General features: G+C 61.6%; 3 protein-coding genes across 10 annotated transcripts in view; 2 read left to right on the top strand and 1 right to left on the bottom strand.

Moving 5' to 3' along the window:
• Positions 1 to 948, top strand: part of GALR2 (galanin receptor 2) — a 2,615-nt gene extending 1,667 nt beyond the window's left edge. Inside the window, exon 2 of the mRNA XM_004709282.2 lies at positions 129 to 948. Coding sequence (XP_004709339.1) covers positions 129 to 948 — 820 coding nt within the window. The remainder of the gene's footprint in view (positions 1 to 128) is intronic.
• A 1,106-nt stretch (positions 949 to 2,054) lies between these two features.
• On the top strand, positions 2,055 to 4,937 carry ZACN (zinc activated ion channel). Its single transcript, XM_045299503.1, has 8 exons — positions 2,055 to 2,330; positions 2,450 to 2,494; positions 2,605 to 2,711; positions 2,840 to 3,009; positions 3,682 to 3,806; positions 3,892 to 4,102; positions 4,193 to 4,363; positions 4,739 to 4,937. The coding sequence occupies exons 1-8, from the start codon at positions 2,055 to 2,057 to the stop codon at positions 4,930 to 4,932; spliced, it is 1,299 nt and encodes a 432-aa protein (XP_045155438.1). The 3' UTR covers positions 4,933 to 4,937.
• Positions 4,938 to 5,659: 722 nt separating this feature from the next.
• Positions 5,660 to 20,888, bottom strand: EXOC7 (exocyst complex component 7). 8 transcript variants are annotated; one of them, XM_045299580.1, is made up of 21 exons: positions 20,780 to 20,888; positions 20,515 to 20,580; positions 18,112 to 18,296; positions 17,847 to 17,952; positions 17,371 to 17,593; positions 15,714 to 15,881; positions 13,038 to 13,130; positions 12,103 to 12,171; positions 11,154 to 11,299; positions 10,418 to 10,570; positions 10,115 to 10,213; positions 9,303 to 9,365; positions 9,065 to 9,131; positions 8,481 to 8,519; positions 7,772 to 7,837; positions 7,483 to 7,603; positions 7,238 to 7,333; positions 6,367 to 6,430; positions 6,204 to 6,245; positions 5,952 to 6,085; positions 5,660 to 5,820 (listed from the first exon to the last, which is right to left on the bottom strand). In XM_045299580.1, the coding sequence occupies exons 1-21, from the start codon at positions 20,837 to 20,839 to the stop codon at positions 5,718 to 5,720; spliced, it is 2,163 nt and encodes a 720-aa protein (XP_045155515.1). In that variant the 5' UTR covers positions 20,840 to 20,888; the 3' UTR covers positions 5,660 to 5,717. The 8 variants fall into 8 exon arrangements, with proteins under 8 accessions (XP_045155515.1, XP_045155516.1, XP_004709185.1 ...); XM_045299581.1 differs by lacking the exon at positions 13,038 to 13,130; XM_004709128.2 differs by lacking the exon at positions 12,103 to 12,171.
• Between the last annotated feature and the right edge of the window lie 7 nt (positions 20,889 to 20,895).

Genomic DNA, 20,895 nt, shown 5'->3' on the forward strand with positions numbered 1-20,895 from the left:
GCGCTGTGTGGCCATGAACTGAGGACCGTCCTCCAGAGGGGGTTGGGACCTGAGGTGCAGCGGGTCCCTGTCCCGCCTGCGCCAAAGCCCTTGCTCAGCCAACGTCTCCCTCCGGGCTTGACTTACAGGTACCTGGCCATCCGCTACCCCCTGCACTCGCGCGAGCTGCGCACGCCCCGGAACGCGCTGGTGGCCATCGGGCTCATCTGGGGGCTGTCGCTGATCTTCTCCGGGCCCTATCTGAGCTACTATCGCCAGTCACGATTGGCCAACCTGACCGTCTGCCACCCGGCGTGGAGCGCGCCCCGCCGGCGCGCCTTGGACCTCTGCACCTTCGTCTTCAGCTACCTGCTGCCGGTGCTGGTGCTCGGCCTGACCTACGCGCGCACCCTGTGCTACCTCTGGCGCGCAGTGGACCCGGTGCCCGCCGGCTCGGGCGCCGGGCGCGCCAAGCGCAGGGTGACGCGCATGATCGTCCTCGTGGCCGCGCTTTTCTGCCTCTGCTGGATGCCCCACCACGCGCTCATCCTCTGCGTCTGGTTCGGCCGCTTCCCGCTCACGCCCGCCACCTACGCGCTGCGCATCCTCTCGCACCTGGTCTCCTACGCCAATTCCTGCGTCAACCCCATCGTTTATGCGCTTGTCTCCAGGCACTTCCGCAAGGGCTTCCGCCAGATCTGCGCGGGCCTGCTGCGCCGCGCCCCCCGCAGCACCTCCTGCCGGGCGTGCGTCCCCGCGCCTGGCCCCTACAGCTGCAGCGTGCTGGAGTCCACCGACGTGACCCACGTGAGCGAGGCGGCCGTGCCCCTCGCCCCGGCGCTTCCCAGGGGCCTGGTCTCCAGCCCTGGCCCCTGCCGGGCCTGGCGGGACCCAAAGGATCCCAGTGTTGTGCTAACAGTTATAGGACCCGAGGCACTTGCCGGGGAGGTGGGGGGACTTGGGGGCTAATGGGAGTTTCACCTGCTAATAAAACGCCCAACCCTTTCCTGCTGGTGGTCGTATGTGTCACTGCCTTGAAATCTTGGGAAGCAGCCTCTGGGTCTTCACAGAGGGGATTTCGATGGTGGGCGCAGGGGGCCCCCCCTTGAAGGCAGCAACACCTCTGGTGCTGGGGAGTGTGGCACGTGGCGTTCAGCACGCGCTCAATGAAGTCGCTCCTCATTTCCTTAGTCCTCACCTGCTTCCTGTTCCCTGGGACCCTTTTCCTTGGAGTGTTGGAGCCAGATCAGCCTTGGAAGGGGGCGTGGGGAATTGTTTCCTTCCTTTGGGGCCAGTCCGAGAAAACCTTTGCCCTGGCCGGAGGCGCGCTTTCCGCAGCAGCTTCCAGGCACTGCTGGTTTAGGGCTGCCAGCGGGGCAGTGAGCAGGAGACGGCCTCTCCCTGCCTCACTGATTTGCCCCATATGAAAACCGTCCAGGGTTTTGTTGCCCTTTTTCTTTGTCGACATTTTATTGGGGGCTCTTACAGCCCCTGAAACAATCCATACATCAATTGTATCAAACACATTTGTACGTTACAAGCATCCTTTTCAAAACATTTTCTTTCGACTTGAGCCCTTGGTATCAGCTCCTCTTTTCTCCCCACTCCCTCCCCTAGTTCAATGTTTAAGGAGAGAGGGAGACTCGAATTTGCTGCCATCACAGGGCAAGAGCAATTCGACTCACCTACCTCTGAGACTGCCAGCAACTGATAAACTGGCCTGAGGCACCTAGTCCTGGCTGGAGGGACCCAGTGGGGGAGGGGCAGGGGGTGGGGGTCCTGCACTTGGATGTGAGCCGTCCCAGGTGGTGGAAACAGAGCGGGACAGAGACAAGGAAACCAGAGCAGGTGCAGGATAGGTGGGGCGGTGCTGGGCTTTGTCTTCCGGTGTTTGCTGAACGAAGGTGGGGGTAGGATGTCAAGTTCAAGGCTCCAGGGTCTCTGCACACATCAGCTGCCTCCCACAACCCTGTCTACTCACCAACCCACTGTCCAGACCCCAGAGAAGGGACTGGGGGAAGAAACCACGCTTACACCCAGCTGTCACTGCCAGTCCCGTGGGTGCAGTCTTGGACATGGCCCAGTGGCCCCTGCACCATCGGGTTTTCCTGGGGCTGCTAGTGGCTGGGCTGTTGCTTCAGGGGCTCGGCCTCCGCGTGCCTGCAGCCGGTGGGTGGAGAGCCGAGGTCAAAGCTATGGGAGCTGAGCGCTCCCTCCATCCTGCGTCCTGGCCTTCCTTCCTGGGTCTGGAATCGCTTGGGGCGTCCCAGGAACCTCTCCAGATTCCACGAAACGGGAGTGCACCCCTGTTGGTGGCTGTGGAGGTGTTTGTGTCCAACGTCTTCAACGTGGTGAGTGCGCAGCGGCTGGAGCGGGCGGGCCTGACAGTGCTGGGGTGGGTGCCGACCCCAGTCGCTTCCTCTAGGCTCAGCACCCACCCCTGATGTGACCCACTGCCACCCTCTCCTAGGACATCCTGCGGTACACCGTGTCCTCTGTGCTGCTGCTTCGAATGGTGAGCGCCCATGGGGAAGGGGCGGGGAGACACCCCACTGCACTCTGGAGGGTGGCTCCAGAGGGGGCACCTGCCTAGGGTGGTTGCCTCAAAGTGCCCTGTGTCCCCAGTCCTGGCTGGACCCCCGCCTGGCTTGGAACGAGACTGTGCACCCGCGACGCGCGTTCACGCTACCCTGGGACTCAATCTGGACCCCAGGACTCACCATCCAGGAAGCGTAAGCCAGGAGAGGGCACTGCCCCCTCTTCGTCCCGGTCCCCAGCTACTTATGGGCCACCGCAGCCTCATGGTGCCCTCTCTTCTCCCCGAACCCGCTGACGGCGAGGCCTGCGCCTCTGTCCACAGGCTCTGGGTAGACTGGCGGGACCAGAGCCCGCGGGCGCGCGTGGCCCCGGACGGCAACGTAGAGCTCTACCTGGCCCTGACCACGGAGACCAACTGCGACTTTGAGCTCCTGCGATTTCCCCGGGACCTGAGCGACTGCAGCCTCAGCTTCTACGCGCTAAGCAACTCCGGTGCCCATGGGGGACCAGGGGAGGGCAGGGGAGCCTGGGGCCACCCGAGCTTTAGGGGGCGGCAGATCGTAGGGAGAACTTGCTTCTCGGCCTCCACCTTCCCCCGCACGAAGTAGTCCGGCGCTCAGCGGTAGCCCAGGAGCCCGCTTCTCCCTGAAGACGTGGTTCTGTGGCGGCTCCACAAGCCTCAGATCCCATCTGGCCTCTTCCTCCGCCACCCCCAGCCTAGACCATCCACAGATCGGTAGAAAAGGCGGCTAGCTAGGGACTCAGGTTGCTGCGCCCTCTCCTGGACACGCCCCGAAGGTGCAGCTGCCCAGTGACCATCCCACAGCTTGACAGAGACGTCCCATCCTTCTAGAGCACGGTGGAGGGCCACAAATACCGACATGCAGGCGTGAGGTGGTGTCCGGATGTGTCTGTGTCCACCCCTCAGTGAGATGCTGAATGCGTTTATTCGCACAATGTAGCTTCACCTGGGAATCTGATAAGGCCCTTTGCCCAGTTGTAGGCAAAGCAAGGTCAGGGGAGGCTGCCTGGTTACAGCTCCATTTGTAAGTGGTCCCCGTGCCTGCAGCTTGTGGGTGTGCCCATCACCCAGGACTCCAGTCTGCCCTTGCCCCAGCCCCAAGGGCCACAGGAGCTCTTCTAAACTGCCCTCCCCCCGTCCAGTGATGGAGCTGGAGTTCCAGGCTCAAGCAGTCAACGAGGTCGTGAGTGTTAAACGGGAATATGTCCTTCAGGACCTGAAGACTCAAATCCCACCCCAGCAGCTGGTGCCTTGCTTTCGGGTGACAGTGAGTGGGGAGGCGGCTGATGGGGTGAGGGAGGGCATGGGCCCGGGGCCTGCACTGGCCACCACCTCCTCCACCTGCCTTCCAGCTGAGCCTGCAGAACACAGCGCTGAAGGCCGTCCTCTCTCTGCTGGTCCCTGGGGAGGCGCTGCTGCTGGCTGACGTGTGTGGGGGCCTGCTGCCCCTCTCGGCTGCTGAGCGCCTGGGCTATAAGATGACCCTGCTACTGGGCTACCTGGTCTTCCACTCGTCCCTGGTGCAGGCGCTGCCCAGCTCCTCATCCTGCAACCCGCTGCTCAGTAAGCCCCGAGGGCAGGCAGCGCCCTTCCCCCCACATCCTCCCTGCCCCCGGGCCTGGGCCCTGACCTCCTCCTCCTCCTTGCCCCCAGTCTACTACTTCACGGTCCTGCTGTTGCTGCTGATTCTCAGCACCATGGAGACTGTGCTGTTGGCCGGGCTGTGGGCCCATGACAGACAGGGGGCCAGAGGTAGCCCCAGCCCTGCCCCAAGGGGAGAGGAGCACAGAGATCATGGGGACTCAGGGCCTCCTCAAGATCAAGGTAGGGCGTGGCTTGGGGCTGGGGTCCTTCCTTTGGGTTCTGGATGAGGTCTGGGAACAGGCTGGGTAGGGTGGTGTGGGCAGCCTGAGCACTGAGGGGCTTGGGGTCACCAGCTTGGGTTGAGAGGTTCCCGCATGCATGCTGGCCTTCCTGAGGGAGAATGGGGTCTCCCCCAGATTCCTGCATGCTGTGCGGAGCCTTGGGGCGGGTGGGGGCTCCTCCACGGAGGGGCCTGTCATTCAGTTGGTGATCCAATAGGGCTTCAGTGGAGTTGTGGGGTGCACTGGTTATAAGGTGCCCCCGGGCCAGGCTGTCTTGTCCAAGGGCGCCAGGAAAGTCAATGCTGTCCCCTCTCTCCAGCAGGAGCCCCCCGAGAAGGGAGAGGAGGAGAAGGAAAGGGAACAGGACGCAGCCGGGCTGAGGTGGCCGACAGCATCTTCTTTCGGGTGTATGTGGTCGGGGTGGTATGCAGCCAGGCCCTTTTTGCTGGCATCTGGATGTGGGTGGTATGCAAGTCAGACCCTGCCCCTGGTAAGGCTGCGCCCCATGGCGGGCAGCCCCGGCTGTAACCGAGAGGGCCCCAGGGTCAGGCTATAGGCCTGAAGATCGGTGTGGTGGGCCTGGCTGGGGGACAGGCTCCCCTCCTCTCCTCCCTGATCCCAGCATCCCAGCCTCCCTTCTGTCAGTACCCCAGCATCAGGGCTAATAAACCTTCCCCAGAGCACGTGTGTCCGACTCAGCTCTTCACTCTCAGCTGAGGGGGAAGGGGCTTGCCTCGTCCCTAATCCGGCCTGCCCCCACTTTCCACCACTGCCATCCATGGGGCCCAATGCTTCCTCTGCCACCACTGTTGCATGGCCCAGGTCAGGAGGCACAGGCACCGGGGACAGGAGATGAGGCTCGAGAGAGCACACACCCGGCCATCAGGGGCACCCCTGGGGGACCATCCCCAGCCTTCAGGACTGCGCCCACTCCTTCGGCAGCTGGTCGTCTGTCTGTCTGGCCTGCTTCTCTGGGCGTCACCCCGCGTTGCTGGGAAGAAGCGGGATCTCGGTCTGGCTGGCGGCTCTGAGTGGATGTAGTGGGGCTCTCCTGCCCTCGCTGGGCCCCAGGCTTATCTTCCTTCTCCCCTCTCCGGGCTCAGAAGCCACCCCATGACTCCACAGGTGTGATGGGTCTGGGGAGGGTCCAGGGAGGGATTGGACCCGGGGCTAGAGGGCTCATGGGCCGGACGCCTGATGAGGCCGGTCAGGAAAGCGCCCTGTTCCCAAAGGACTTCAAACTCCCCCGGCCGAGGCAAGTTAAGACTGGTTTATGGGTCCAATGACACTGGGAGTCCGTGGCACCGGCAGGCTCAGGCGGAGGTGTCAAAGAGGCGGTCGATCATGTCGCCCACCTGCTCCACACGGTATTTGATGTACTTCTCAGGGTTCTTGGTGAAGGGCACACTGCTGTACCTGTGTGGGTACTGACGTCAGGAGAAAGGCCCCCAGTGCACCCTGTTCCCAAGTGGCATCCTTATCCTGGGCTCAGGTGCTCTGCACCCACCCTCTCATCGCTCCTGCGGAAGGTGGGGGGGGGGCCTGACCTGTGCAGGAAGGCCCCGTAGCTCTCCTTGACGATGCTCTTCTGTGCCTGGCGGATCCTGTCCCTCTGCTCCGTGTCCGGCACGGCCCAGGCCTTCTGGGTCTTGCAGAGCTCTTCAAGGCCATCGTTGAAGCCCTGCCACCCGACAGACGGACGGAGGGGACACACAGACACTCAGGCTGGGTCTCTGCTGCCCCTGCTGCAGTCTCAGGGAGGGGAGGGGAGGGGAATGAAGGGAAGGGGCCTGGCTCACCTTAAAGCGCTCCTTGATCACCTGCCGCTCCTTGTCCCGGAGCTGAGGATAGAGGGCAGCGGGCAGCAGGCTGTCCTCCCAGATCCACACCCTCCCTGTCACCTGCAGCCAGCCCCCAGACACCCCTGTGTCCCTGCCTTCCTTCGCCAAGCACCCTGCCCACCTTGACTCCGGGCTGGAACACGGGGAGATTCTTCTCCGTGATATAGTCAGTCACCTTTAGCCAGCTGCCGGGCAGAGAGAGGGCATCCGTCAGGGCAGACCAGCCAGCACCTGCCTAACCCTTCGTTACTTATTCCTGAGTGACGTGGGTAGGGGTAGGGGTGGGACCTAGCTGGACAGAAGTAAGGCAAGCACAGCAGAGCTTTCCCTGTGGGCGCTGCTGGCGGGGAAACAGCCTTCAGTGAGCTGCACCGCCCCGGCCCGCACTTCACAGATGTGCCGACGCAGGTGCGGGTGGAGGGTGCGATGGAAGGGGCAGAGGCAGCCAAGGACAGAGGGAGAGCGTCTTGGGCAGAGAGACTGCCACGGAGAGAAGGGGGAGCCAGGAGCACACTAGGAAGCAGAAGCAGACCTAAAGTGACTATGTTGGTACTGTCCCCCAGTCACCTCGGATGGACACCTAGTGGCCCGAGGGACAAAGCAGCACTGCCCCTGGGGCTCCTTGGCTGGGTGCTCTCGGGAACCCAGTCCCACGTCTTTTCCTGAGCAGCCGCTGGGGGGTCCGAACCGCCCACCTTTGATCGGCAACCGGGTGCTCAACCGTTGTGCTACCAGGGCACCCTCAGTGAATTGTGGGTGGATGGCTTTTGGGACCTTCCTAAGCGTCACTAGAATCTGACAGGCCAGCCACTCAGTGAGCCTTAGCAAGTGACCGTGACGTCAGAGGAGGTAGCGCACAAGGGAGCCGAGGGGAGAGGGGCCCCTGAACTGGGTAAAAGGTACACGGCCGGAAGTTCCCCCTCAGCATCCCACTTCCGGTTGGGCCCCCGGGACGGAGCCGGGTGCGGGGCAGGGGGGGCGGCGCGGCTGACCTGCGCTGGTACGTCTGGATCTGCTGCTCGATGTGTTCTCGGTAGGAGCGCTCGGCCGTCTTCTGGGTCACGGCCACCAGCTGGATCAGCTCCGACCTGGGGCGGGGGCAGCGGGCCGAGGCAGCACCGGGTCAGGACGCCTGTGGCGGGGCCTCCAGACCACATCACGCCCCGAACGCGCAGGCGCTCCAGGAGGCCGGTGCTGGCTGCTCCCAGGGACCACGTGGGGGGCCGCAGGCACTCACTTCTCCAGGGACTTGAGGATGTAGTTGTAGTTGTTGTGTAGGAAGATGGCGCTCAGAGCCGGGTCCTCGTACACCTTGGACTTGCTCAGCAAGTTCAACTGCAGGTTGCCCAGGACTTTACCTACACCGGGGAGACGATGCCACGCCCACATGCCAGTCTGACCCCGAGAGCCCACCCCAGACTCGCAAGGGACTGCTGCTGGCCCCTCATCTAGAGGTTGGGCTGGGAGGCCTGGAGCAGCGTGCAGAGGGCAAGGAGGCTGGGAGCGGGAGCGGAGGGGACACTCACAGATGTAGGTACTCAGGAGCCGCTTGCTGAACTCGGAGCTGTAGCTGGTGGCTGAGGAGCTGGTCTCTGTGGGAGGGGGGCCTGGTCACAGGCTGCAGAAGTGGACCAGACGCTCTCACCCCCTCACCACCAGGGAGAAATGAGGAGACTTTCCCCAGGCAGGCGGCATGGAAAGCTCTGCGGGCTAGGCTGGCATTCCACAAGGGACAAGCCCTTCTTGTCCTACGGCCCTATGCCCGTGGGCTGCTTCGGGGGTCCAGGCAACCCCCCTGCATGATGGGGTGGGGTGCTTAAGGATCTGACCCTTGACCCTCGGAAGGCTGGCAGGACAGGAGTGGGTGGTAGCACCCTCTGCCCACCTGAGCCTCGGTCTGTGCTGGGTGCTGGAGGTCTTAGAGTCGCCCTTGTCAGCATGGGTCCTCAGGGCAGGCTCACCTCCCCCCCCACTTCCCACAGCCCCTCCACTCGGGGAGTGCACTGCCTAAGGGGAGGGGAAGCATGGGGGCTGGAACGTGAGGGAGGGGCTGCGTGCTGCATGCTCAGAGAAGGAAGTGGCTGTGAGGGACACCGTGAGGGTCAAGGGCACCCTGTAAGAACCAACATCCCCTGTGACCCCCGCTTCCCAGCAGGCCCAGGTCTGAGTGTGTCCCCAGGAAACCTCACCAATGGGGCTTCAGAGGGAGAGGGGACACAGCACCCCCCTGCTTACCTCGGGGGTCTAAAGGAATATTGTATGTGTCCCCAAGAACTACGCAGTGAGAGGCAGAGCGCACAGAGGGGACGGAGAGAGAGACAAGAAGGGAGAAAGGTGCAAAGTGCAAAAACAGGTTAGAAAGGGTCGTGCCATCCCGCCTCATGCAGCCCTCACCCCGGGGCAGCCGGCTGGCACAGGGAGGGCACGCCCAGCCCCAGCCCCAGCCTGTGGAGGCCCATCAGTCCTGTGAAAAAGGCCCAGGGTCTCAACAGGCTGGAAGGATCCAGAAATATGCTCCAATTTCCATGCGAACTCCTGAGCCAGGGGATGGCGCTCAAGGGAAGGCCTCAGGTGAGCCTGGAGATGCCACCCACCCATCCACCCACCGAGCGGGTCAGCTGCGTGAGACTCATTAGAGCAGGCGAGCTGGAGAGAAAGTGGAGAGGTACGGAGGGGGTGGTCCCAGGAGGGAGGGTCGGGGTCACAGAGCCACCTCTCAGCCCTGCTCCACCAGGGAGGAGCAGAGGGGAAGGCCCTGGTGTCCATGGCCCCACCCAGACCAGAAGGAGAGTGGGGGCCGGCTGGGAGGCACCCAGTACCTTGAGAGGCCAGCATGGCACCTGCTGTCTCCTGGAAATCCAGAAGCTGCTGCAGGAAGAGGATGGCCTAATGGGAGAAAGGAGGCAGGGCCGGGCGGTCTGAGAACCTCCTAGGGGCACAGCCCCAGCACTCAGGGGGTGAGACCGCCAACGCTGCCCATCTGTCCTGCCAGCAGCCCCTCAGGAAAGCACGGGGGTGGGCCTGGCCTCTCAGGCCCCCACGGCAGGCAGCACCTACGTTGCTCGTGAGCTCGTGCACTGTGCCGTCCTTGGGCATGTTGTACTCTTTGTCTGGGTCGTTCTGTAAGGAGAAACCCAGACCACGTGGAATCGGAGGGTGGCACGGATAACCTTTGTCAGCTGGGCGACCATCTCAGCCCCCTTTTCCCAGCTGCTCCCACTTCTGTCAGCCTAAACTCACTGCCCCCAGAGTCCCGTCTAACCCTTCCAGCTTCGGCTGTCCCTGAGATCTCCCATGAGACCATCCCTGTTCAAGCTGAACTACCATCTCATGTGAAGAAGAATTTAGGAACTACTTCTGGTTTAAAGCTCGTCTCAGGGGTTCCTCTGGCCTCTGCAGGTCTGGATTCAATGGGGACTTGAAACCCTGTGCTGTATTTTTCTCCCCCTTTGATCAGAACGTCACAGGTTTGCAGTGGCTGGCTTTTCGGAAGTCTACTGCCAGGCCTTTCTTCTAAGGGGCTTCCGGTGGATTTGAACCTAGTGTTAACTGTTTGGGCCACCTGGGGGCTCCCAAGAAAAAGGCCAGAGTCCCTGATTCCCAGGAAGCCCTGGGCCCTACATGAAGCCTCAGCTCAGCCTGCTCATGGTACTACCTCCTGGTTGGTGGACATCAGGACTGGAGGCCTCTGCCCAATCCCCCGAGGAAACACAGGGGTGCAGTGGGAACTGACAGAAAGCCAGCCACCTGGCGGCTACCCTAAGGGACAACCTGCCTTCCTGATGGTCTGCTCTGAGAGTCCCCCTGAGTGGGTCATGAGCGAGTCTGGCTCACAGCACCTTAGGGTGGATGTGGGGGGTGAGGCGCACCTTGATGTTGTCTGCAAAGTCTTCCAGGGCCTTGGCACCAGTGGTCTCCATGGAGGTGATGAGGCCAGGCAGCTTGTTTTTGGTGCTCGCGGCCGTGCCCTGAGGAAGAGCTCGGCTCACGACCCACCCTTGGCCCTGCCCCCCACCCCTTGCCAGAGACCCCTTCTGTGCTCCCACCTGTGTGCCCAGCCCAGACTGCTTCTGTCCTGCTCAGAGCAGAGGCCAGGAGCATCTGGCCCACTCCCCCAAATGGCAGGGGCAGGGTCCCTCCTCCCAGGGCCCCAGGGCACCTGGGCCACGCACCTGGAGCACCTGGTCGAAGTCTGGCTTGGTCTGCTTGAGGTGGCGCAGGATGGGGAAGACGGTGAGCACGGCCGAGTAGTCGTGCCGGATGATGGCCTTCCGGGCCGCCGACACCAGGTTCTCGCCCTCAAGCATCAGCCCATCCAGCGCGTCCTGAGGAACCCAGGGGTGCAGCTCAGGGCAGGGACCCCAGGGGGGGACATCGACTGGGACCCCCTCATCCAGGCTCCCGAACCAAAACCAACCCCCCTGCCATCCAGTCAATTCCTCGTACCCTGTGGGCTGCAGAGGAGGACTGCTCCCTCCAGAGGGAGTGTGATTACCCAGCTTTACTTCTGAGGCACTGCGGCATGGGCTTAAACTGTTATCCTTTGGGCTAGTAGTCAAGCGTAAGCGGTCTGTCTCCCAGGGACCTCCGACAGACTCCCCACCCCCCACCCTCTTGCCAAAACCTCAACCAAACTCAGTGCCATCGGGTCCACTCTGACTCATGGGGACCCTCTAGGACAGGGCAGAACACCCCCCATGGGTTTCTGAGACCGTAACTCTCTACGAGAGTAGAAAGCCTCATCTGTCTCCCAGGGTGCACCAGGTGGTTTTGAACTGCTGACCCCGCGGTTAACAGCCCAATGCATAAACACTATGCTGCCAGGCTCCAACCCCCATAGCACCCCTGCAAGACTGTGGAAAGCAGCTCTATCCCCAACTAGAGACTCAGCATTGCGGGGAGCCCGACCTGGATCAGGGAATCGAAGGTCTTCTTCTGGTGATGCTCCGGGATGATGCCGGCCAGCAGCTGGTACTCGCTCTGGGCCAGCCGGACGAAGGCGCTGACGCAGTGGATGTAGGCGTTGGTCTCCGCATCCAGCATGTCGTCTCTCCCTGCGGGCACAGCAGCGCCCCTAAGTCCTCCCCGCCGGAGCGCGCAACTCTCCCCGGCTCCTGAGTTGGTGGGCACAGACTGGGCAGCAGCTGGGGAGGAGCCTCCTGCCGCAGGCCCATCCAGGTCTGCAGGGAAACGCAGGAGGGGAGCCCAGTCTGGGCCCCGCCTGCGAGGTCTGCTCTGCCTCGGGCAGCCTGCCTCTCCCCACGGGTAGTTGGGGACGGATGCGAAGGGGCAGTCCTTTAGCTTCCCGGACAAAACATGTGTGGCCAACCGGCCCTGTGTTCTGACTGCCCTCCGGAGCCACAGCCTGGGTGGGCTGGGGACAGGTGGTGGGCACCTAGTCAGTCTCTGAAGACAGAGGCCAGGCTTCCAGGCTCCCCGGGACTAGAAGCAGATGGTACAAAGTGAGCTGGTTTGGGGTCAGGATCTGCGAGGCAGTCATGTGAGCCCCTGAGCAGGGGGCTTCTTGGTTGTCAGCTGCCCCAGGGGAGGCCGGATCCTACTTTGGGGGCCTGAGATCAGTGATAAAACAGTCTGGTCCCATATGCCCAGGAACGGCTCCCCGGGGTTCCGGCTGTCCTTGAGTCAAGATGCTGGGATGTCCTGCCCATGAGGGCGCATCTCCCAGCAGGCTCGGCGTCTCCCTCGGGCCTGGGCCCTTGAGAGGGCCACATTGGTGTCTGGAGGGTGACCAGGAGCCCTGGTGTCTGAGAGACCAGGGCAGAGAGAGGAGCGGGCCCGGCCAGCTCAGACCAAGCAGCGGCGGCGGCAGGGGCACTTGCTGGGCCTCGGTACTCACCGGGCAGCGGCCCGTGCTTGTCGTTCAGGGCCTCGGACAGGTGCTTAACTCGGAAATCATGCTCGTGACCTAACGAGATGTCAGCCGCACAAACACAAGCGGGGTTTATCCAGGGGCCGGGGCACTGCCCCTCGGGGGGCGTGGAAGAAGCCCTGGGTCTCCAGGTGGGGGGACAGGAAGAGGGGCCAAGGGGGCGCCCGAGCCCCTCCACCATGCCGAGCCACCTGGGGAAAAGCCGTTTCAAGCCTGACCTGCAGCGCCCAGGCCCATCCTGGGGTACCTTGGATTTTGAAGGGTTTTTTGGCAGCTGTCGGGGAATCTGATGTTTGGCCCGGGCATCTCCCCAGCCTCATATAGGAGCCTCTGTCCCCTGAAGGACAGTCAGAAGGACAGCCAGACACGTCACTGTGGCATGAGAGGGGCAGCTTCCTCTCCTCCAGGGCCACTCCTCTGAACGGGGGAGGCCCACAAAGTCAGACGATGTGGCCATCCTTCTGGCCTACAGGCGGCCTGCCCCTGGCTGCATATGCTCTGCTTCCCCAAACTGGGGGAAGGTGGGGAGGTGGCGTGGGGGGTGGGCAGGGAGGCCAGGGGAGGTGGCCTAGAGGCCTAAGGGGGCTCAAGGCTGTCACTGCTGGTCTGAGCGTGAAAGGGCTGCCCCAGGACAAAGAACAGTTTCTGAGGTCCAACAGGAGGCAGGGACAGAGACAGGGAGGGGAGAGGGCAGGGGCTCAGGGGAGCAGAGCTGCCGGCAGCCAGACAGGACCAGGCCGAGGGCCATGACCCCATCTCCGGGCCAGTGCCCATGGGAGGGAGCTCCCTTGGCCTCCCCCCCCCCAACCCCACTGGCCTCCTGGGTGGCTGGAGGCTATGCCCTGCCCAGGGAGGAGACACATGGAGGAGGAGGGGTGAGAGGAGAGGAACAGGGGGATTACCTTCCAGAGCAATGAGGTTAGAGCCCCCCTTTTTCCCATCTAGACCATGCTGGGAATACTGTTTCAGAAGGTGCTGAGCCTTCCGGATCGTCCCTGTCACCAGAGCCATACAGAGAAGAGGTGAGAGGACCTAGGGAGCGAGTGAGAGAAAACAGCAGCGGCCGCCACCGACTCCTGGCCCCCAGCCCCCAACAGTGAGCACGCCCGGGGCTCTCTCCCGGATGCACCTCCGAGACCCCCAAGACCCTGAGGACCGAGACCAAGCAGGGAGACGCTTGCTCTCCAGATGACTGATTCTTAAGAGCTCAGGTGTGGGTGTGGGTGTTGGGGGTGTGTGTGTTTGCATCTCAGAAGCCAGGCACCACGGAAACCCAGGTGAAACCCACCGTTGTGGGCTGCATCCCCACTCACAGTCCCGCTATGGGGCAGGGGAGGGCTGCTCCTAAGAGGTCCCAAGGGTGTCAGCCTTAGCAAAGGCTGGCAAGCCTCGTCTTTCTCCCCTGGGGCGTCGGGTGGATGTGAACTGCTGACCTTACAGTTAGCACCCCAACTCGTAGGCTGCTGCACCACCAGCGCCCCTGAGGCTCCACCAGGAGACGTGGGAAATAAGAAGTACCCCTGAGGGGCAGGGGGTGCCGGCACGTGCAAGGTCGAACCTGGAGCCCACAGCCACCCACCTCTGAGCCCTTGGAGCATGCTCACTGTGGGGGCAGCCAGACACCAGGCAGAGGAAGGGCCCTGGCAGGACTGGAAGAGAAGGGCATTTCCAAGGAGAACTAGCCGGAGACAGGGGCAGGGAGAGTGGCCAGCCCCACCCGAAGCAGGGGCCCACACCCCTCAGAGCCAAAGTCGGGAAAGGGTTACCAGAAGCCACCAGAGTGCAAAGGGAGGGCCGTGGGAGGCGGGGACAGGAGTGGGGGTGGACATGCTCTCGGCACAGGAGAAAAAAACATGAGTTAGTATCACAAGTTCAAACAGGAGCAACAAAAGGCCGCCCACGCAGCCCGAGTCAGCCACCTTGGAAGCAGCAGGCCCGTGGGCAGGAAGTAGAGGGACAGGAAGTGTCCAACACATAAGACAGACAGCTGCTGCCGCCTTGTGGACAGAGGTCCTGCAGGATGGGAGCAACACCCGAGAGTGACTCCAGGACACTTCTCTGGAGGTGGCTCATCCGTCACCCCTTCAGTGAGGGCAGATGCAGTAGGGTGGCGGCTCCAGGGGCTGGAGGTAGGTAGGGTGGGTGGGCAGGGGGCTCCCTATGGAGCCCATCACCACAATTACTGTCTAATCACCCAACCCATGAAGGCTCCCGCCCCGCCTGTGTCCCCCGCGTCCTGCTGCAGCGGGTGGGGTGGCCAGGCTGAGGCTGGGTCTAGGTCCATCCCTTTGGGGAGCCTGAGCAGGTTGCCGCCAGAGCTAGCATGCGCTCCCTGGCCGACAGGGCTCCCTGTCCCCAGCACGAATGTCCCGAGGCTAGATTCTCTGATGTCATTCCTAAGTTCATCTGCTCCTAACAACAGTGAAATCCTCCGGGACCCTCCAAGCCACGGGGAGATCAGGTCCCACTGTCCCCAAACCCCCCTTCCCGGCCTGGCCCGCCCGCAAACACGTGCCGGCAGTGCTGGTCAGGTGTAGGGTCTTGCTAGAGAAGCATCCAGAAGAGGAGGCGCCCCACCCCACTGAGCCGCAGGCCCCTGCTACCTCCCAGAGACCGTTCGTTCCTTGACCCATAGCACAGCGCCAAACAGCCACATTGGAGGGAGAAGGTGGCACCTCCGGCCAAGGCTGCCAGGCCCAGCTGCCCCATCGCTCTGCTCCTGGGGACAGCTCCCCTGCCATTTCTGACGTATCCCCACCTTTCTCCAAGCCCCAGCAGAGGCCTGGGAGGGGGGAGCAGGCCAAGTGTGGACAGTGACCCCGCTCTCCAAGGGACACGGTCAGGGGCAGTTGGGAGAAAGGGGGGTGGAGTGGGCTTGACCCGAAGCCAGGGTCAGAATCGGTGGGTCCCCAGTGCCCTCCAGGGGGCTAAGATAGGCCAGACAAGCAGACCTCGGCCTCAGTGCCCTTGTGTCCTGCACAGCCCCTCCCCCGCCGAGCACAGCCCTCTCTGCAGCCCGTGGGGGGTGGGCAGCACGGTGCACGTGGTGATGGGGGTGGGGAGGAGGACGGACAGGCAGGGAGTTACCCTGCAGGGGTCAGAGCCCCACAGCCCAGGCTTTGCGACGAAGGCCCTTCCTTAGCTTTCCTACAACAGAACCCGGCCTTCCCAAGAAGGGCTGCTCTCCTCAGCCTGTCCCAGCCACGGCCCTCACACCTGCCTGGCCGTCCCCCTCAGTGAGCGCACTGGGCCTCCTGCAGGACACCCTGCCCCTGTTACTCTGCCCTGTCGTCGCTGCACCCCACTGCCACCGTGCCTCAGGAGAGGTAACTGAGTACCCCAACACCATCTGTGTGGACTCCAGATAGTTGGGTGCGGGGGTCGGGGTGGCAGCCCATGCTCTCTGGGTCCTGCTGGGTGGGCGGGGAGACACTGGCTTTCTGTGTGGATGCCTGCCCTGGAGGCCGCCTGTGCAGGCAGGCTCTGGAGTCAGATGCTGCTGACCCCACGGTGGACAAAGCTGCCTGGGCCCTGGGTAGCTGTCTGCGGGGTCTTGGATGGGCAGGGTGAGGGCTCACCTGGCCGCTTGGTAGGCTTCTTGGTGGGCGTGTCCTTCCTCTTGTTGGGGACGGCAGGGGAGTAGGGGACCCCAAAGGAAGAGCTGCTCTTCCGGAAGTGCTCCTTCAGGCCCCTGATGGAGCGGTCCAGCTGGCTGGAGCGAATCTGGTAGTACACGTTCATGAAATCTGATGGGAGAGAGGCAGAGGGTAGCGGCTGGGCCCCCACTTCTCCCCAGCTGCAGCTCCAGGTAAGCAGCCAGATCCACAGTCACCCGGCACCTGCTCAGCCAAAAGCAGCCCTGGTGACGTCGTGGTGATGCAGCAGGCTGTTAACCACAAGGTCTGCAGTTAGAAACCACCTGCCGCTCTAAGAGAGAAAGACGAGGCTCTCTACTCCCATTCAAGAGTTATGGCCTCTGAAACCCATGGGGTAGTTCTACCCTGTTCGGCTAGGGTCGCTATGAGTCGACGTCGATGGCAGTAGTTTGGTTTGCTCGGCCAATCAGGCAAAGCCTTCAAGGAGAAAACCATGCCCAACAGAGCTGACCGTTGGCTGCCCCTTCCGTTGGCTGCCCCTTCCGAATGACATGGCTGTTTACATTAAAGACAGGATTGAGGAGCCTATGGAGACAGCGTGTAGAATAAGGGATTCGGGGAGGTGGGAACCGTGGTGGTAGTGGCACCCTCTCTCGCAGTCGCTGCCCCTGGACAACAGACCCCAAAGAACCAACGTCCTACCTGAAAAAGCCATTTGCCGTCCTACTTAACAATCCCAGAACTTACAGGAGCGGAGCAGCTACAGAACCCAGGCATGAGGGGTCCAAGCAGGCCTCCCCCACCCGCCCGGGCGTGGACCACAGACTGGAGAAAGAACCTTGCAGGCAGTTTCCACCAGTGAGCGGGGGCGGAGAGACACAGGTACTGGAGTGGCTGGCTATTCCGACTCATGGCAGCCCCACGTGATGGCGTCCAAGGGCTCCCTCGTGGTAATCTTCACGGAAGGAGATGGCCAGGCCTTGCTTATGAGGTCCCACTGAGCTGAGCCGCCAACTTTTAGGTGAGCAGTTAGTTGAGCACAAGGCATTTGCTCTACTAGCGTCTCACCCCCTTTCACACTCACAGGTTATTTCGAAAGGCATAAAAAACTCTGTGTTCATCGTGGGGGGGAGGGCATTATAGGCAATAGAGTGGGAGGGGTGAAGAGGGTCCCACTGGAGGCTTTCTGTAATCCCTGAGCCACTGTACGCATGTGCACGCACACACACACACACACACCCAATGTTTGTAGAAGTGTGGTCAGCCGGCCTGCATCAGCCTCAAGTGTAGCAACTCAGACCCCCTCACCTGGCCTGTCTGCCCACCTGTCCACATGGAGGTCACGGTCTATGAGTTCCAAGGAGGCCAGTCTGTGTACTTGAAGCCTAATGCTTTCTGTGCTACTTGACATGTTTACAATGAACGGAAAAAGGAACAAAAGGTAACAAAACTTCAAAAGTGTTGCTTTCTCTAGAGTCATCGTTTTGAGATTGAAGAGTCTTTCTTAGGAAACCTCGTTTAAGAGGGAAAAAAGCCACACCGTAACGGGGAACCGCACCAGGACTTTGCCCCCCCCCCCACAACCACCACCAGTCGGCCCACAAGGCAAGTGGCCAGCGGGCAGGTCAGGCGGGCTCACCTTGGTTCCGGCCGAACTCCACCAGCCAGCGGGAGATGCGGATCACGTCGAGCAGCACGCTCTCGGGCAGGTGCTCCAGCGGGACCTCCTCCTGCACCTCCAGCTCGTCCTCGCCGCTGATCAGATCCAGGATGAGCACGGGGGAGACCACCTTGCTGTGCCGGGTCATGAGGCTGCGGAACTCGGACTCCAGCGACTCCTTCCCCCGCTCAAACAGCAGCTTCTACCGGTGGGCGGTGGAGGGGAGAGCAGCCCTGCATTCAGCATTCCCGTGGCCCCTCCCCTCCCGATGGCTGGGGTTTGAACTGCCAACCTTGAGATCAGCAGCTGACTGCAGAGTGGCTTTGGGCCCCCGCCCCACCCCCCACCCTCGCTGGGTAGTGCCTTCTATACTTCAAAGCTGGCCCAGAGTTCCCCAGAGACCAGGGCAGGGCCTCGGGTCTCCAGACCTCCCCCTTCCCTCGGGTGGGCCTTACCACTTTGTTGAGCTCTGGGCTGTCTGGACTATTGTCCTGGAAATACTCCACAGCCTTCTGAACCTTGCCCATGCTGCCCAGGTACTCCTCCAGCCGGCCCGAGGGGCTGAGAAGGAAAAGAGCAGGGTCAGCTGGGGGCAGCACACAGAAAGGTGTGGTGTCCAGATGGGCATGAGGACAGGGGGACACGGGGGCTTTAAGTCCTGGTATAATCTTGCCTTCCCTTCAAAGGCCTAGCACAGCTGGTCTGGGAGGCCCAACTCACCCCTCCCTGATGATCCGCTCGGTGTCACTGGCCACATGGTAGTAACTGATGACGTGGTCCAGGCAGGACAGGGTCTTCTCCACATTCTCCTGCAGCCGCTGCAGGTTCTCCGTCTGCTTGTGCACGGGGATGATGGAGTTCTCCAGCTTCATGAGGCGGCTCTCGAAGGATGACAGGATAGACACCTGTGGGGACAGAGTCCCTGGCCCTCAGGCCTTGAGGATGTCCCAGCTCACCTTCTATCCAGCCACCAGGTCATTGGCATTTCCTGCCTCTCCCCTGGCTTTCCGCCCAAGAAGCTCCGAGAGGAAAAGGCCCGAGCCTCCTGGCTCACCACGGCCCTAGCACCTGGCCAGTACGCGGCGGTCCAAAACGGTTGGGTGAAATTGGCCTGGAGGGCCCGCCAGCGGCACATTCACCTCGCTGAAGACAAGTCCAGACTTCAAGTCAGATCTCAACCTCTGTTCTCTCTCAACCTTCTCCAGGCGAACAGAACCTCGTTCAGACAAGACTTCACTTTCGCTCTCGGAAGGAAAATCTCATTAAAAAAGGAGCTGGGGCGTTATGAGGAGCCCTGGTGTCGAAGCGGGTGATGAGCTCGTCGCTGACCACAAGGTGGGCAGTTCGAAACCATGGGAGAAAGATGAGGCTGTCTACTCCCATAAAGGTGACAGTCTCAAAAGCTCACGGGGCCAGGTCTGTCGTTTTCTGTAGCGCCACTAGGTGTTGGCATTGACTCACTGGCAATGACTCTGGGTTTCAGGCCTTATTATCGAGTCAATACAGATTTAAGCTAGTATTCAACATGGGCACCTGTCCAGTCTCCTCCAGGAATAAGGAATGGAATGCATATTTGTTGAGCATCTATTGGAACACTGGTGGTGCGGTGGTTAAAATGCTTAGTGGTTTGAACCCACCAGCGGGAGAAAGGTGTGGCAGTCAGCTCCTGCAATCATTTAGTTTTGGAAATCCTAGGGGGGTGGGGTATTCTATTCCGTCCTCTAGGCTGCTCAGCTGGGATGGACCCAGGCAGTGGGTGAGGTCTTTGTTAGCGCATGCCAGGCACTGCGTAGGATTTGTTCACTGCATTAGCTTATAGCAGTGGTTCTCAACCTTCGTAAAGCCGTGACCCTTTAATAGTTCCTCGTATGTGGTGGCCCCATAATTTTGCTACTGTTATGAATTAAGCGACCCCTGTAAAAGGGTTGCTTGACCCCAAAGGGGTTGCGACCCAAGATTGAGAACTGCTGGCTTATAGGATAGTCACATGCGTGCACGCACGTTGGCAGGTTGAGTCTGCCTGCGCTTTAGCGCAGTTATCAGTTAAATTGTACCCCCTGAAACAAGGGTTGGCGTCTCAACCTTTATACCTGTGGATGTAATCCACTCTGAAAATAAGGCTGTTTTGTTATGCTACCAATACCACCTCAGCGGGCAGAAATCCTCACAGCCATCAAGCAGATTCTGTCTCAGAACCCTTACAGGGCAGGGTAGAACTAAGTGCCCCTGTGGGTTTCCAAGACTCTAGCTCTTCATGGGAGTCGAAAGCCTTGTCTTTCTCCTGCAGAGCGGCTGGCTGGCGGTTTCAAAAGGCTCATCTTTCCGTTAGCAGCCTCCCCCTACCCCTACCCGGAGTAGCCATCATCCCATCAGGGCTCCTCAGCAATCTGCTAAGCCATTTGGCAGGGGCCTGTGCCATAAACATGATCACCTGAGTTACAAGGAGCGCAAAAAGCCCCCCGAAGACAGATGCTGCGTGAGGATTGCCAAGGTCCCCCAGCTTCAGGAGCGGAGGTCGGATCATCCTCAAGAGCGGAAAGAGAGTACCGGTGCCCTCCCCACCTCCTGGACTATGAGAGAATACATTTCTCTTCCCTGAAGTCACCCATGGGTGGTGTTCCTGTTACCACAGCACCAGGAGACTGTGACAGCCAACTGTAATTCAGAGCTATGTGCTGGAGCTACCTGAATAAGCCGCCGAGCAGAGCCTAGCTTCTAGCTCCAGCTCCAATGGACTTCCCTGTGCAGGAAGAGTCTTCACTGGTCGCAGCAATCTCGAAGGGCCACCCCCCAGGGGGCAGCCTGTCACTTGGGTGGAATTTTGACGCGTGATCACACTCCCTAAACGTTTGTTGACGGAGAGAAGGGCGCCTGCAGAGCCCGGAGGGAGAGCAGGAGGTCCAGGCCCAGCGGAGCCGCAGGCTCCTCCCTGCGGGGGTGGAACGTGGGGACCCGGGCTAGACGGATGGCAAAGGATTGCCGAGCGCCTGCACACTGTACCACCATCACCATCCACGCCGGAACTGCCCCGGCTTCAGTGCCCAGGCGCCGCCGGGTGGCACGGCTTTCCTCCGGGGTCAGGAGCTCCGTCCGTCCCCTTCCAGAGAGGGGCTGGTTACTCACCATGTTCTTGGTCAGCTGGTCGCTCTTCTCCAGGCTGTCTCGGATGAAGGACAAGGTCTCTTCCTCCTGGGGGAAGGGAAGGACATCACCAGAAGTCGGAGGCTAAAGGTCACCGGCATGTCCCCGGCCCCTCAGCATCGCCCCCAGTCTCACCTCCTGGCCGAGAGCGACCCTCGCACCTGCCTCCGCGGGGGGCCGATGCCCGGGTCCCGCTCTCGACCCCTTTCCCTCACCTCCTCCCTCACCTCTCCAAGCCCAGCCTCACCTGCTTCAGCTTCTCCTCGATCTCCCGCCGCCGGGCGGACGCCTCCTGAGGAGGGATCATCGCTCCGGACCCCGCAGACTCCACTCCCCAGGATCCAGCCACAGGGGACCCGCCCG

Source organism: Echinops telfairi, unplaced genomic scaffold (assembly GCF_000313985.2).
Source record: "Echinops telfairi isolate 266 unplaced genomic scaffold, ASM31398v2 ScPeMD7_7458;HRSCAF=8496, whole genome shotgun sequence".
NCBI classification, from domain to species: Eukaryota; Metazoa; Chordata; class Mammalia; order Afrosoricida; family Tenrecidae; genus Echinops; species Echinops telfairi.